This window comes from Carex rostrata, chromosome 19 (genome assembly GCF_964058835.1).
Source record: "Carex rostrata chromosome 19, lpCarRost1.2, whole genome shotgun sequence".
NCBI classification, from domain to species: domain Eukaryota; kingdom Viridiplantae; phylum Streptophyta; class Magnoliopsida; order Poales; family Cyperaceae; genus Carex; species Carex rostrata.
Window position 1 is genome coordinate 2,879,592 of NC_135936.1, and position 16,258 is coordinate 2,895,849.

General features: G+C 34.5%; 1 protein-coding gene across 1 annotated transcript; it reads right to left on the minus strand.

Annotated features, from left to right (window-relative positions):
- Positions 1–5,907: 5,907 nt before the first annotated feature.
- LOC144571781 (cytochrome P450 711A1-like) lies at positions 5,908–10,252 on the minus strand. Its single transcript, XM_078321158.1, has 5 exons — positions 9,972–10,252; positions 9,624–9,776; positions 6,929–7,694; positions 6,742–6,837; positions 5,908–6,483 (listed from the first exon to the last, which is right to left on the minus strand). The coding sequence occupies exons 1-5, from the start codon at positions 10,205–10,207 to the stop codon at positions 6,157–6,159; spliced, it is 1,578 nt and encodes a 525-aa protein (XP_078177284.1). The 5' UTR covers positions 10,208–10,252; the 3' UTR covers positions 5,908–6,156.
- Positions 10,253–16,258: the final 6,006 nt, after the last annotated feature.

Genomic DNA, 16,258 nt, shown 5'->3' on the forward strand with positions numbered 1-16,258 from the left:
AAAATAATTGTTCTTGGAAAAATTCAAGAAAAATTCGTGAATAATTCGTAAAATTCGGAAAAAGTTCGTAAAATTCGGGAATTATTCGGGTTTAATTCGGTCAAAGTTCGGTCAACTGAATAATTCGGTGTTCGGTTCGGCATCACCCCAAAAAAGAATTAAACGGGTATAATTCGGGTATTTTGTCACTATGGTTAGGGGTGGATGCAGAATTTTTTTCACAATAATATTAATCAGATTCAAATTCATTAATTAATCAGATCTATTTTTCTTACTTTACAAATTTGAAGAAAAAAAATTCAATTAAATTAGAATTCTATCCTAATTACCATTACCATTAACAAGACATAATTTAAGATATTTATCCTAATTTACTTCAAGTAAATTAGAGTTCAAGTCAATTTATTATAATTCAAAGAATTCAAATAAATTTATCCTAATTCAAGGATTCAAAAGCCTCGTTTAAGTTATCATTACACTATTATTCATCTCTCATTCAAGGAAATTCACAATCATTAAATCAAGAAAATCAAATAAAATTAAAAGTTACTGAAATCGGAGCGTTAGGCAACATCAAAGAACAACAGCGAAGGGGTTGGCTCGTTAATTTTTAAGAAGTCGTTAATCTTTTCACCGAGTTTTCAAGCTTCATTTCTTTGGACTTATCCCATTAACATTTTTTTTTAGTGGCTGAAAAACAGAAGAAGGTTTTGAACTCATTTGGATCCAAGGAGAGGTAAATAAGAACTTGATCTGATTTTTTCTACTAAATTTCAAAATGAGAGGAGCAATTTCCCCCCCATCATTCCCTTCAGGCCTTACTGAGTCTGCCCCTATACTAGTGACAAGACAGAACGCTATCCTCTGCGGAGCTTTTAATTTGGTCCGTTCGTTTCGGATCAGACGGACTGGATTAAGGGTTCACCAAATTTTGAGTTTTTTAAAAATTCGAGCAAGATCTGATCTAGTCCGTCCGATTCAAAACGAACGTACCAGATTAAAAGCTCCGCACAGAAAAACTCCGCAGAGGATACTTTCTTGTGACAAGACGAATGTTGTTTAAATTAATGAAGTGGGCACACATATATATCTATAAATGAATAAAGTTGTTAAATTTAATCTTGTAAAACAGTTTGTATGAAAATCTATATGCTAAAACGACAAGTACAGATTAGTTAATTCAATTTATTTCACAAATATTAAGTTAAGCAGTAAAATTTGTAATTTATTTATTATATGGGAAGTTAAATAGTAAAACAAAAATATAACTTCTAAGTGTAGAAGTAGGGTGTTTCTAAGTTTACTAAGTTTTTTTTAACTCCATTCTAAAATTTATTGGATTTATTTCAGATGACAAATCCGAACGGTTGAAATCTGTCTACCTTACAAGTGATGCATCTACTTGTAAAAAAAAAAAAAAAAATTGAATTAATTTAGTATAAAGTCAAGCGGTCAAAACAAAAAGGTTTATAAATTAATTTTAATACATTCATTTTTTGAACATTTTTTTACCACTTGACTCTATACAAAATTAATTCGAAAATGTTGAATTTTAATGCATCACTTGTAAGATAGATAAGTTTCAATGGTTCAAATTCATCATTTGAAATCAATCTAATAAGTTTTAGAGTTGAATTCATAAAAAAAAAACTCAGTGAACTTAAAAACACCCTAGTTCTACTCAACTTTTAAATCTTTACTTCTTTACCCCAATATTTATGCTAACGAAACAAAAAAATAAAATACAAACTTAGTATATAAGTGTATAGCTAATGAAATGTTCGATATCATCGTTTGAGCATAATTCAATAAATTTAATTTATACTTGCGAACTTCTTTTAATGAGCTCATACTTCAATTTTTTAGAGTAGGATGAAATGCAACATTGGTTCTATTTAGGGGTGCAAACGGATCGGATACGGATCAGATAGTGTTAAAATCATATCTGTATCTGTATTTTTTTTTGGATACGGATACAGATCGGATATTAAATGGATATAGATACAGATCGAATATTTTTCGGATATGAATATGAATACGAATACGGATATAGTTCGGATTATTAATTCAAAATACATATGTTATGCCATTACAAAATATATATAGTCATAATTAAAATTCATCAATTCACCAACATAACTATAATTTGAATCAAAATATACCAACACAAAAGATATTCTTTCTAAATATATATAATTCTAAAATAAAAAGAGATAGTTTAATAATATTTTGTTAACACATCAATCGCTATTATCATCTCCATCTTCTTCTTCTGTTTGCTCCATAGAATCAAAAATTGATGCTGCACAATCTGAAATTAAAATAATAATTGAAATTAATATTTGATTTTCAAAAGAATCAAATCAAAAATATATCATTTAAGAAATTGAATTAAGAAAAGATAGTTTGAACGAGATATATAAAATTGTTAAAATTTATATTATGACTTTTCTATTAATCTGAAAAAGGTTAGTTAATTAACTTTATTTCAAACTATATACATGACTAGAGTATTAACAATACCCTTAACGGGTATACCCTACCCTACCCGCTCGTGCCCGAGCCCGGGTATGGGTCGGGTACTTGGGTACGCGGGTAAGGGCAAAAACCGGACCGGACCCGGTTTTTTTTATCAATACCCGACCATACCCTACCCGACTATACCCGTACCCGACTACCCGAGTATCCGTACCCGTATACCCGACCACTGTTCATGCCATTTCAAAATTCAAAATTTGTATTTTTTTCCCCCCAAAAAAATCAGAAAAAAATCAGAAAAAACCAGAAAAAACCAGAAAAAAACCAACAAAAAAAAAAAAACCAGAAAAAAAAACAGCAAAAAAAAAAAAAAAAAAAAACCCGTACCCGCCTTACCCGTCAAGGGTACACGGGTAAGGGTATAGGACTGGTAGGGTATGGTTTTTGAAAATTATACCCGCCATACCCGTACCCGTATACCCTTGTACCCGAGTATACCCGTACCCGCCCGAGTATAAATACACTATACATGACTAAAGGTTAGTTAATTTCTGGTTGTTTCTGCAACAATAATAATCAATAGAGCCTTCGCCCCAAGTCCCAATGAAAGAGGAAAGTCGAACCGTCGCGCAGAAAAGATAAGTCGAAGGTTTGATTTTAGAAATTTTTTTACCGGGTCCATTACACACGGATATCCGTTTAATTAAAAATTACGGATACAAATATTATCCGTATTCGTATTCATATCTGCTTTCAAAAATTGAAACCATATCCGTATCAGTATTCTCACAAGTAATATATGTATCCGTATCCGCAAAACATCGGATACAGATCCAGATCCGAACGGATAATATCCGATCCATTTGCACCCCTAGTTCTATTGGAACCAACTCTGCTGTTGAGATCCGTGCATGAAAAAAATTCAACGGTCCGATTTAGAATAACAGAGTCCTGCTCTCCTATTTGGAGAGCAGCAGAATCGGATCCAGTTCTATTACATCCACAAAATATAGATTTCAAATTATTAGAATTTTAGGTGGCTCCTTGACTATTCCACAGGAGACGTTGCAACTTGAACCCGCCTTTTGAGTGCTGCTATGAGACTTGACCGGTGCCATCATTAAAGAACTAACCCAGGGGCCAGGACCATGTTTTGAATATTTGTACTCAACAGTAAAGTAAAAGCATCACGTCATTGATGTCTCTGTTTTTCTATTATAGATACTGTAAAAAAGGAGACCTGTTTAATCACAGAAAATATCAAATTTAAAGAAACTGAAATTGCTTCTGTTTCTTTAGCATCAATGCAAAAAGGAGACCTGTTTGATTGTCATTTCAATGGGTTAGAACAGTTTTTTATTTGTAGTTACAAATAAATCTCAACATAATTTAGTAAAAATTAAGGAAATGAATTCCGAAATTTGTATGGCATTTTGGCATATTTGATAATTAGTTCTTCAACTAAATTTCAAAGTCTAGCTATCGCTATCAAGAAGTTTGAAATACGTACCTGCTGTTTGCATCCCTGGTCGATGTTAATACAAAACCTGCCAAGGTTATTTCATTTCATATTTTGAAAAGAAAACGACTTAACGAAATCTGCAGAAGAATTCACAATCAGTGTTTTCTGCACCATAGCTTTCTGATAGTGCAGTGTACTATATGAAAATGAAATTTGAAAGCAAGAGTAGTAGTTAAAGTTCAACCACACACAACCTTTTCGAAAAAAAGCTGACAGGGTAATTATTCTCAAGTTGAATTCAAAGCAAAATAGTGACACACAAATGCAAATTGTCAATTTGATTTATAGGTGGAAGAAACTTGCGTATGTGCAAAAACCTGCACCGTTCAATATGCATGGTCACCTCGAAACTACTTATCAAGATTTCATGTCCAAGTTAGAATCTAATGATGATTATATATATAAATTATTTAGTAATGGAGAATATTTAAATTGAAATTTTTTATTCAGACGTGCGTATGTTGTGCGTATTCAAAATGATATTTTGTCAAAAAATAACACAGTGCCAAACTGCCAATGGCTAACATAACTCGATGGCATTGCATCCGACCAATGGTGGCACTTTAAAAGAACTGTAAATCTCTTACCGTCGCAATCCGTTGGAATCTCTGAGAGGTAATTAATATCTCTCGCTTCACCTCGTATTACAAGTAGTTCAAAGATTTTGTAAAGGAGCAAGAATTAATTAGGTTGTCGTATATATGCAGTGCATTATACCCCTGGACCGTTTTTGGTAGACCTCTACAATAATTGTGATGATGATATATATGGGCATCCAATGGAATATTCTTATTCTTGTTATTTTGAACTATTTTCATGTGATGTGGGACTGGCATCAGAATAATCTTACTTCTCTGTTTATCTCATCATCATCATCAACAACTTGGTACCATTTAATTGTGTCTGTCTGTCTTATGTAGATACTTAATGTATCAGTCACTCAGCGTCTCATCGATGCATATCAGCTGTGATAAACCAACCGATATAACTTGGATACTTCCGATAGCATTTCAGAACATCTTAGTTCAAAAGGTAATAGATATTCCATGAGAGAAACAGGACAGTGATTGATGTATCCTCATAACCAGTGGCGGAGCCACCTATATCCAGGGGTAGGCAGTCGCCTACCCTGGATTTTGAAATATGGTACCAAGTTTATATATAGTTGGTTTGGATTTGAGTTTTGTCTATTCCCGATTGAGTCAAAGCTCTCGATTAGTGAAATTGGCTGAGTCGTTACAATTTTGCTAGTCTTTCATCAATCTATTTTCAAATATTAAGAAGGTTAATAAGAATGGTATGACAGTGAAACTACAATAAATTTGTTATTTTTTTGTGAAAGGAATAGACTAAAATGTTTTATAAAGTAATATACTGAAATTTAATGTAATGCATTAAATTATTTTTATTATGTTTAACTGTTCAAAATGAGCTGAATTTTAATAGAAGTCTTATGAACTATGCTTCAAAGTAAACTTTCAAAAAAATTGAGTTATAATCTAATTTGGTGGATTTCTACTGATTTTCTCGATTTTAATTTATTGTTAATTACCGATTATGCTTCCAATAAAATTATTTAATAATATTTTATAATTTAATAATTTAAATAAAATAAAATAATAATAATTAATATAATAATAATTTATTTTGCCTACTCCTGATGAAAATCCTGACTACACCAATGCTCATAACCACATGCTGATCATATGTAACAATAAATATATTGTTGTATTTGATAGATTATGTTCCATTAACAAAGAAACAATGAATGCATAAATGCATAACGACGAGAAAAAAATCATGCGCAAAAATTGCCTACGCAGTGGTTTTTTTTTTAAAAACATCCTGTTGCTGATTACAATTTTTTATAAGCACGTAAAGAAATTGACACAATTTGCGTCTAATGATTTTATTTTATAATTTGAGCTTTCAAATTTTTTTATTATCTTTCTGTCAAAAATAAAGGTACAAAAGTGGACATGGACAGCTAAATATCTCAGTGACAATTAGAAGAGTCACTGGCACAAGTTTGAGAATTTGAAAAACAGAATTTAGTACATACTTTTCTTCTAAGAAACAGCTCATCATACTATTAATGTCTACATAATGTTGATTATATATATTTTACAACAGGGCTTTTGCAGAAAGTTCCCAACCTACCTCTTTATAACCCTGAGATAAACTCCATATTTAAAATTCAGAACAATGCCAAACTGGAACTGGAGAGGGTTTTCCATCTTTGGTGAATGCCGGAAAACAAAGTTCTGGTAAAGATGAATTAGTGTCAGCTTGATTTCTTGCAAAGTGAACTTCTGTCCGATGCATGCCCTGGGCCCAATCCCAAACGGTATGTGCGCATAAGGATGTCGATTTTTCTCTTCCTCACAATTTGGATCAAACCGCTCTGGTCGGAATTCACGAGGCTCGGGAAAGTGGTTTGGGTCCTTTGATAGAACCCCTGGTGCAATCCAAACCCACGCGCCCTGTAGACAAAAAAGCAAAATAAATGTTTTCTCTATCTTTGGATTGCTTTCATAAATCCGTTTTCTGATTTTTATTGTTCAAATTTAGAAAAAAGTCATACAGGAGTCCAATTTTAGAAAAAGGTTGTTCGATTTATTACTTGTAAACAAGAAGAATGTGCAGTGCAAGTAACTTTCTGAAATTGGCTGTTAAAATGTAAAAATGCATCAGCATATGTTATGTGGTAGTTAGATCTGCAGTAAGCCTAATAGAGAAACCTTTGGAAGAAAATAACCCCCGACTTCAACTGCTTGAGAAGTCTCTCTTGCAATCAATGGTGAAACTGTGTAAAACCTCATTGTCTCTTTTATCACCTAATAGAGAACAATAGAAGCACCTTTATAATTCATTGTATCAGAAAAATTAGTAACTCTGGGTAACAGTTAATTGCTAATTATTAATTACCTGATCAAGGTAAGGGAACTTATACTGCAAATCATCAGCACTTGGTACCAAATTTTTCGGGCCAAACTGATCAATCTCCTCTAACAATTTCTCCTCCACCTCTGGATGCCTGGCCACCAAGTAAACAACTGATGAAAGTGTAAATGCTGTGGTCGCAGATCCAGCAAGAAGGTGCTCATACGTAAGTGCACTTATGTAATCTGGTGTAAATAAATTTCTCGCCGACTCATTCATCTCCCTTGCATTCAAGATGGACGATAAGAAATCCTTGCTTTCTCTTTTTTCCTCATTCGCCCTCTTAGCTACGATTTCATTTAGTCTCTTAGTTAGTCTCATGTTGGTTTTGTCAATCTTCCAGTCTGCACTGTGTGGTACTCTTTTCAATACATGCCGAAATGGACATTGTAGGAATGGCACAATTAGGCCCAATATTATAGAAAGAGAACCAGATAAGTCCATCTTAAGTGAAGTTGTGGAATAGACGTGCTCTTCGATAAAACCTTGGCATTCTTGGTCCATTTTGAGGTTAGAATTAGGGTTTTCCTCTGTTAGCGCAAAATCTATGCCAAAGGCAGCTTGGCCGATTATGTCGGTGGCTAGCTTTAGTGAGAGGTCCGAAAAGCAAATATCTTCTTTGACAGAGACTTTGGAGAGAGCTTGAACTACACGCTCTATATAGGATTGCATCGAGGGGATCAGACTTGCTAGATGGGACGGCTGGTACAAGGAGATGACTGTGTTTCGCATAGCCGACCATCTTGAATCCCTGCAATTAGACTTGCGCGTCAATTGGATAATGGAGTTTGGTTTACCTTGAATGATATCAAGACCAATATACAGTGCCTAACTATATAAAGAAAAACCAAACTTTCAAATTTTAAAATTTGGCAATAGTTTGGCACCTACTGGATGCAACTCAGATTGGATTAAAGTCAGTTAGATCTTGTAAAATTTTGAAACACAGTAAAATGCATACATCAGTGGCACTCAACTGCTCTCTATTTCAGATCTCAAACAGCAGCGACTAGTGACCACTAGGCAAATCTCCTTCATTAAAATTAAAAACAGAATAAAGTACTTATTTTGCTGTTCAGATGCAAGTATGAAAGCCATTGGGGGTAGCTGGAATCAAAGTGAGTCATTTACAAAATCTATGTGCTGCCTCTGAAATCAAAGTGAGTTCTTTACATATGTAAAACATGAGATTAATCATACCATTTCGAGCTAAACATCTAAAACCTGCTTAGCAAGGACAAAGTTATGACAACAAAAGCCCAAGCGCTTACGTATACCTTACATGTTGACACACACACACACATACAAATTTCAGGATCAATCATTAAACATATCAGGCCATTATTAGCTGGACAAGGCTGTCTAAAATGCAGTTGGTATCCAGTTGACCCAACATAACTCAGTCTAAGATATGTTGAGCCAGGTGAGATTGTGAGGTCAGGCTCAGCCAGATCCACAGTTCAAACTTTTAATTTGACAGGCAAACCCCCCCCACCCCCCAAAAAAAAAAAAAAAAAAAAGAAAAAGTTCGTATATATATATATATAAATCTTTATATATTAAAATTAAAATAAAATATTAGGGCCCAAATTTTGTATGTGTAAATGGCCCAAACTTTTCTATAAATAGGTATAATCTATTGCATATTAATAAAAAATGAGACCAGCTAATAGGCTTCTATAAGTACTTCAACACCATATGCTTATATGTCTTTTTTTGCATTTTAAAAGTCCAAATAGTCTATCCAAACCATTCAACATGAAACCCATATTAAAACGTGCTTGGAGACCAAATTTTACATTTTTTTGAATTTTTTAACTGTTTTTTAATGCAGGTAGAAAATCATTGTTTTTTATTGTCCAAAATCTTTTAAATCAATGAATTTCTACATATATTAAAAAATAGTAAAAAAATTCCAAAAATATGTAAAATTTGGTGTCCAAGCACATTTTAATATGGATATCATGTTGAATTATTCGGATCAACTGTTTGGACTTTGAAAATGCAAAAATGACTTATAAGCATGGTGTTGAAGTACTTGTGGAAACGCATTAGCCGGTCTCATAAAAAAATTGTATATATAAAGAGCCAAATTTTTCTCCCGTCCCAGGCCCCAAAATCTTCAGGATCGGCTCTGAATTTCAATGACCTCCACTAGGCATTTGGCAGATTGCATCAAACCCCCGATGTAGGACTAGATGAAATTTCTCAGCCTCGTTCCTTCATGACTCTCAAATTAAGAGATAAGGGTTCTAGGAACAGTATAATTTTAGCCAGGGCCAGAGCAAGACTTTCAAGCTACACGGATCAAACACACATTGTGGGGTCCATCATATAAAGTTTTCATGTTGAGTATGAGGATTTATTTTACACCACCCGTACCATTTTACTCTAAACTATATAGAAAATCATGTATAATTAAGCACACATTTTTTTAAAATGAATAGGGGTCAATCGACCTCCCTCTCCCCATTTGTACAAACTGAACTGCCCCTGATTTTAGCAAAACACAAATTCAGAACCATAAGCATATTTGTCGATTTTTGTAGGATACATTACATAACACTACTCACTGGTTATTATCATTGAAAGATGTATAAATAATTTTGACATGCTAAGATGATACACAACAATTAATATAAATGCAGGAATTATAATTTCTCCAGTAATAAAAATATACCTTGTGAAGAAGAGACCTTTCTGGTGTAGTGGGGAACCAGCAATAGGAGAAGGCAAGCTTCTATTAGGCATACTCTTGAATTTCTTTATACCCACCTCCTTGCAAAATTCCGGATCAGCAACAATTATCAATGGCTGTCTCCCCAAATGAAACCTAAAATACAATACACATCGTTTTTTTACATAATTGAAGTACTGGTATGTATTTTATACTGTACTTCTCATGTGATTGTTATTTATTTTAACGATAGTGGCCTGGTGTACCATCGATTTCATAGAAACCATTTCATTAAATCTGCTGTGATTCTTATGAAAATTAGGAGGAAAAATAAAACGAAAAAGCACATACCTAAAAATGGGGCCATATTTCTTTGCTAAGACAGTGAAAATATCAGGACCAGCTTTCGCGATCAAGTGTAAATGCCCCAGAAAAGGAACTGTGGGTGGTCCAGGGACCTGTCGCACTCTCCAAAAAGGACCATAAAAGTATAAAATATAACCTACAATTAAAGACATGAAGGTGAAGAGGTAAGGTGCCATTCCCTCTATTTCTCTCCATGCCATGGTTATGGTCATCTTCTCCATTGGATTACTCGATCGGACTCAATTCATCCCATTTGATGTTTATCTAAGCTAGAAGTGCTTTTTAGTTATTTGATCCACTGTGAATAGAGCTGGATGCCTTTTCGAGTGTGGTATGAACTATTAGACTTGGAGTCTTGGAAAAATATCTTTAATGGTAGGTTAATTTTACATTTACCTATAGAAAAATGAATACAATCAATCGTGACTTTCAATGTGCCTCCACTTTTTTAAGATGTAATGATTGTGCATTAGTCGGGAGAGCACTTGGCAAACAAGTGGCTGACACTGAGCATAACTGGTCTTTATTGTATCCAACTTTTAAGACAGAGGGGATGGTTGTACATTTTCCATGAAAAAATAAAAATAAAGAAACAGGATGGACTGATGCCCAAGCGGTAGTGGTTTGCTAACGGGTTAACCGTGACCCGTTCCGGGTAACCCGTTAAGGGTAACGGGTAGGACGGGTCAAGGGGTAGGCCGGGTACAGGTAAAATCCGTGACGGGTAGACGGGTAATTTTTCCGAAACCTCTATCCGGTCCGTTTATTATCCGTACCCGTTGCGGGTTGACGGGTACGGGTCCGGTCCGGGCGGGTTTTTTTTTTTTTTTTTTTTTCTGTTTAATAGAAACGAACGGCCCAGATTTACTTAGGATTGTAGCAGATTTAAATAAAAGGTTGGATTTGGAATTGGAGGGACCCTACAATCCCTTAGGATTGTAGCAGATTAGAATTGCACTGGATCTGAATTTTAAAAGGAGGCCGCCAAAAAAATTTGAAATTCAAATTTTGTAACGGGTCGGGTACGGGTAACGGGTACGGGTAACGGGTACGGGTAACGGGTACGGGTACGGGTAGGCGGGTACGGGTAGGCGGGTACGGGTAGGCGGGTAAACGGGTACGGGTACAACGGGTTTTTTTTTCAAATGCCTTGTCCGGCCCGTATATTACCCGTACCCGTCTACCCGTTTGACCCGGGCAACGGGTACGGGTCAAACGAGTAACGGGTACGGGCCGGGTGAAACGGGTTTAACCCGTTTCGGGTATAGCAAAACACTACCAAGCGGTAGTGTTTGAATAATACCCTTAACGGGTATACCCGCCCGTACCCGCCGCCTAGGGTACCCGTGCCCGAGCCCGAGCCCGGGTATGGGTCGGGTACTCGGGTACGCGGGTACGGGCAAAAACCGGACCGGACCCGTTATTTTAGACCAATACCCGACCATACCCTACCCGAGTTTACCCGTACCCGACTACCCGAGTACTGTTCATCACATTTCAAAATTCAAAAAATTTGATTTTTTCCCCCCAAAAAAATAAGAAAAAATTCAGAAAAAAACAAAAAAAAAAAACAAAACCAGAAAAAAAAAAAAAAAAACTCGTACCCGCCCTACCCGTCAAGGGTACACGGGTACGGATATAGGACGGGTAGGGTATGGTTTTTGAAAATTATACCGGCCATACCCGTACCCGTATACCCTTGTACCCGAGTATACCCGTACCCGAGATGTACCCGTACCCGAGTCGGGTATACCCGGGGTACCCGTACCCGAGTCGGGTATACCCGGGGTACCCGTACCCGCCCGAGTATAAATACACTACCAAGCGGCCAAGCCAAAAGACCAAATCCCCTTCTCAAGAAAATTCCGCTAACACAATTCTATGGTCATAATAATTAAAGTTTGAGTTGTTTCTTTTCAAAACTCAATACTAGCTCTCTATATTTTAAGAGGAGGGTTCAAATGTCTCCATGTTTTTGTGCCTCCATCTCTCTCTATCATTTTCAAAATTCAAACAGTCGATCCGAACCGCTCAACCTAACCTCCATACTAAAATATGTTTGGAGACCAAATTTTACATTTTTAGGAATTTTTTTAGATAGGTACAAAATCAGTAAATCTGAACCATCTAAAAATAGTATTTTTGTACCTATCTAAAAAAATTCCTAAAAATATCAAATTTGGTCTCCAAACATATTTTAGTATGGAGGTTAAGTTGAGCGGTTCGGATCAACTGTTTGAACTTTGAAAATGATGGAGAGAGATGGAGGCACAAAAACATGGAGACATTTGAACCCTCCTCATATTTTAATGAGGGTTCAAATGCCTCCATCTTTTTGTGCCTCCATCATGCCTCCATTTCTCTCCATTATTTTTGAAGTTCAAACGGTCGATTCGAACCGTTCAACCTAACCTCCATACTAAAATATGTTTGGAGACCAAATTTGATATTTTTAGGAATTTTTTTACTATTTTCTTAGATAGGTACAAAATCAGTAAATCTGAACCATCTAAAAACAGTATTTTTGTACCTATCTAAAAAAATAGTAAAAAAATTCCTAAAAATATCAAATTTGGTCTCCAAACATATTTTAGTATGGAGGTTAGGTTGAACGGTTTGGATCGACCATTTGAACTTCGAAAATGATGAAGAGAAATGGAGACATGATGGAGGCACAAAAAGATGGAGGCATTTGAACCTCTATTTTAATTATCACCATTCTGAATTTCTGATTATGGATGGATAAATTATGTTTGCAGAATTTTGCTGCTCACATGTGAACAGGAAATGCGGTCTAAAAAAGCATAACAATATTTTATGTTTCATACGTTAGTAATAATAAATATTTCGGCTTATCTTTGCAAACTTAATTTATTGAAAACTAAAAGAAACGGAGTTAAGCTTTTAGTTTTAAATATTGTCTAACGCAAAAAATATTGATTCTAGAGAAGTATTTTTCATTTTTTTCCCCACAAGTCAAGCAGGCTCTATTGTTTTTTTTTTCTGCATCTTTTTATATAAAAAAAAAAATCAGCTGCAATTATAATCCGTATTTCTTATTATTCTCGCTCTCAAATTACTACAATTTTTTTTCTATTTGGACTGTACAATCTAAATATATTATTTTGATTGATCAGCAAATGTTAGTAAGGAAGTTTTTTATGTGAATCTCGATCTGTCTTAATTAAATTGGATAGTTAAACTGAAAAAAAGTAGGTCCTATTTTTCTGAATTTGATTGATCAGCAAACTGAGGTTTAGTTGTCTCTTTCAAATGCAATTTAATGGAGGGATCAAAAACTTTTAAAAAATCATTTACACCATGTTTGGAAGGAATAGGAGGTTAAGAATAGAAGGGAATGGAATGGAATAGAAAGGAAGATTAACATATTTAACCTCTTCGTGTTTGGATGATTAATAAGAGAAAATAAATGTAACTTTTATTTCCGTCTTATTTTTTGTTTGGTTGACTAAAATTTAGGAGGTTAATGAGAAATTCGGTGACTGTTGTAGGTTTGAGGAAAAAATCTTGTATGAGAATTATATATGTAAAATATAGGATTAGACATTTGTGTTATTTTTTCTAAAAATATTTGTAACAAAATTTATTTCCATCCATTACACCCCAATTTGGAAGGGAAACCGATTCTATTATTTATAATGATACAAGGTTAAACCTTCAAACTCCTATACCCTTCACCTCCGACATAATTTTAACAACCAAACACGATTCAATGGAAAGTTTTTGTTTCTTTCCATTCCCTCCCTTCCTCTACTCTCCATCCAAACAAGGTGTTAATGGTACTTACCGGCGGAACACTTAATAGTTCAATATATAACTAAGAAGGACAAAGAGACTGATAAATCGTGATGTCACTTCATTTTGCATAAAGACTAGTTTTATATGGTCCAAGTTATAAATAACAAATCTCTATACTTCTTAACATAATAGAATATCAACTTTTCATTTCTACTGTTATCAATTTTAATATGATTATTAATGCAGTAAACTACTATTGTTTAAATATTACAGTCTCAACTTTTGAAGCAAAATAGAACTTATTTAATACTACAAGATCTCAAAGTAAAGTACCAAATTAACACTTGGTAATTTAAAATTACAAACATCAAAATATATTAAATCTGCGTTTTGCGTCGGTTAATTGGTTTTATCATTGTTTAATCGTGCTTTTTATATAGCTTGTCTTAAATATATCTGAACTATGTATTTGAAAATTACAAATTTAATTTCATAAAAAAAAAAAATTCAAATTTGATGGTCCAAACCGGACATGATATGTACTATTATATCGGGCAGTAAAAACACATATTGAGCAGATTGAATCAGATTAGATGTGAGCCGTTGGATTTGAAATTGACAAGCTCAAATCTGTGTAGACTTTAGAATTAAATGACACTGGCCTAATTGAATTGGGTTTGTCGACTTATACTTCATCCTACTGACTTTTGACGGGCTTTTCTGGGCCTGATGCCCATGCTAGTTGAATTGATTCCTATTTTCTATTGTTCGGATGTAGGTACTCGGTCCTACCCAGTGTTATAAAATGCGGTTTCTATGCGGTATGCGGAAAGTCACCGCATATGCGGATTTTTATGCGGATTTATATATGCGGATTTTAAAATAAAAATTCATATATATTTGGAAGCATAATCTCACAACAAGAATAAGAATACACATATTTATAGAACTATTTTATATCCATTATTCTCTAATATAAAAGCAACATACATATATAAGAATACACAATAACAATATCATATGCGGATCATATGCGGTTCATATGCGGATCATATGCGGTTCATATGCGGTTCATATGCGGTTCATATGCGGATCATATGCGGTTCATATGCGGATCATATGCGGTTCATATGCGGTTCATATGCGGTTCATATGCGGATCATATGCGGTTCATATGCGGTATATGCGGTTCATATGCGGTATATGCGGTTCATATGCGGATCATATGCGGTTCATATGCGGTATGCGGATCATATGCGGTATGCGGTTAAAAATTATGCAGCCGAATATGCGGCCGCATATGCGGAACCGCATATTAATTTTCTATGCGGTTCGGAACCGTATACGCATATGCGGCCGCATAGACCGCATTTTGTTACACTGGTCCTACCAGCTCTTGTCGATTGTTGAGCGAACGACAATGTACGAACAAAAAGGGTGGGAGCTCGAAATGCTAAACAGTAAACACTAAGCACACTGAGTAATGAGTATGGTATCGCAAACATACAGGGGAATCGAGAGCGTGCGGATTCTGATAAGCGGAATCATTATTCCTTTCCTTTTTTTAAGTTCGAATGTTTTACCTTTTTCATTTTCATAGGGTAAGGCTACGTTGCATAGAGGGCTACGGTGTTACGGTTCAATATTTGAGTTTTCAAAATTCTAATGATCGATCTGAACCGTTCATTTTGCTCTTTATATTAATATGTGTTTGGAGACCAAATTTTACATTTTTTAAAAAAAAATTACTATTTTTTTAGATAGGTACTAGATAGAAAATCAAATATCTGAATGGTGCAGAATTTTTAGATCAACTGATTTTCTACCTATCTAAAAAAATATAGTAAATTTTTTCAAAAAATTTAAAATTTGGTCTCCAAACACATTAATATGGAGAACAAGATGAACGGTTCGGATCGACCGTTAGGATTTTGAAAACTCGAATATTGAGCCGTAGCACCGTAGCCCTACCCTTTATAACAAAGAAGAAATCCACGAGATAAATCCTTTCGCCCAGTGTTTTAATATTCAGTTTATATGCGATATGCAGAAAGCCACCATCGTATACTGCATATCGGTATGCGACCGCATATGCGGACTTATATATGCTGATTTTAAATGAGAATTCATATATATATAAACAAGTATACAGTAATATGTGGTATAAATTACTGTCAATGTACTCTAAATCGATATTTTTATCACTGTTAATATACTCTATATCAGTAATATACTATAAACCGATAATATGTTGTATAAATCATTATTAATATACTCTAAACTGGTATTTTTTATCGCTGTTAATATACTCTAAAACGGTAAGATGCTCTAGACCGCATATTCGGACCAAATATAGATTTTTTATTCGGATTACAACCAAATAGAAATATTGGCCGAATAGACCGAATATTAGTACACTACTTCCGCCTAATAATTTATTTCTTAGTTTATTAAACGCGAGACGAGAGCTGAGAGATATGGGTCAAGTTAAATAAGCTTTCTAGTATTATATT

Bases quoted from the DNA above. Each gene is read 5' to 3' on its own strand.
- LOC144571781 (XM_078321158.1), bottom strand. From the start codon at position 10,207: ATGGAGAAGATGACCATAACCATGGCATGGAGAGAAATAGAGGGAATG. The intron at 9,777-9,971 runs GTATGTGCTTTT...ATTGTATTTTAG, and splicing joins AAATATGGCCCCATTTTTAG to GTTTCATTTGGGGAGACAGC. The intron at 6,838-6,928 runs GTAATTAATAAT...GTTCTCTATTAG, and splicing joins AGTTCCCTTACCTTGATCAG to GTGATAAAAGAGACAATGAG.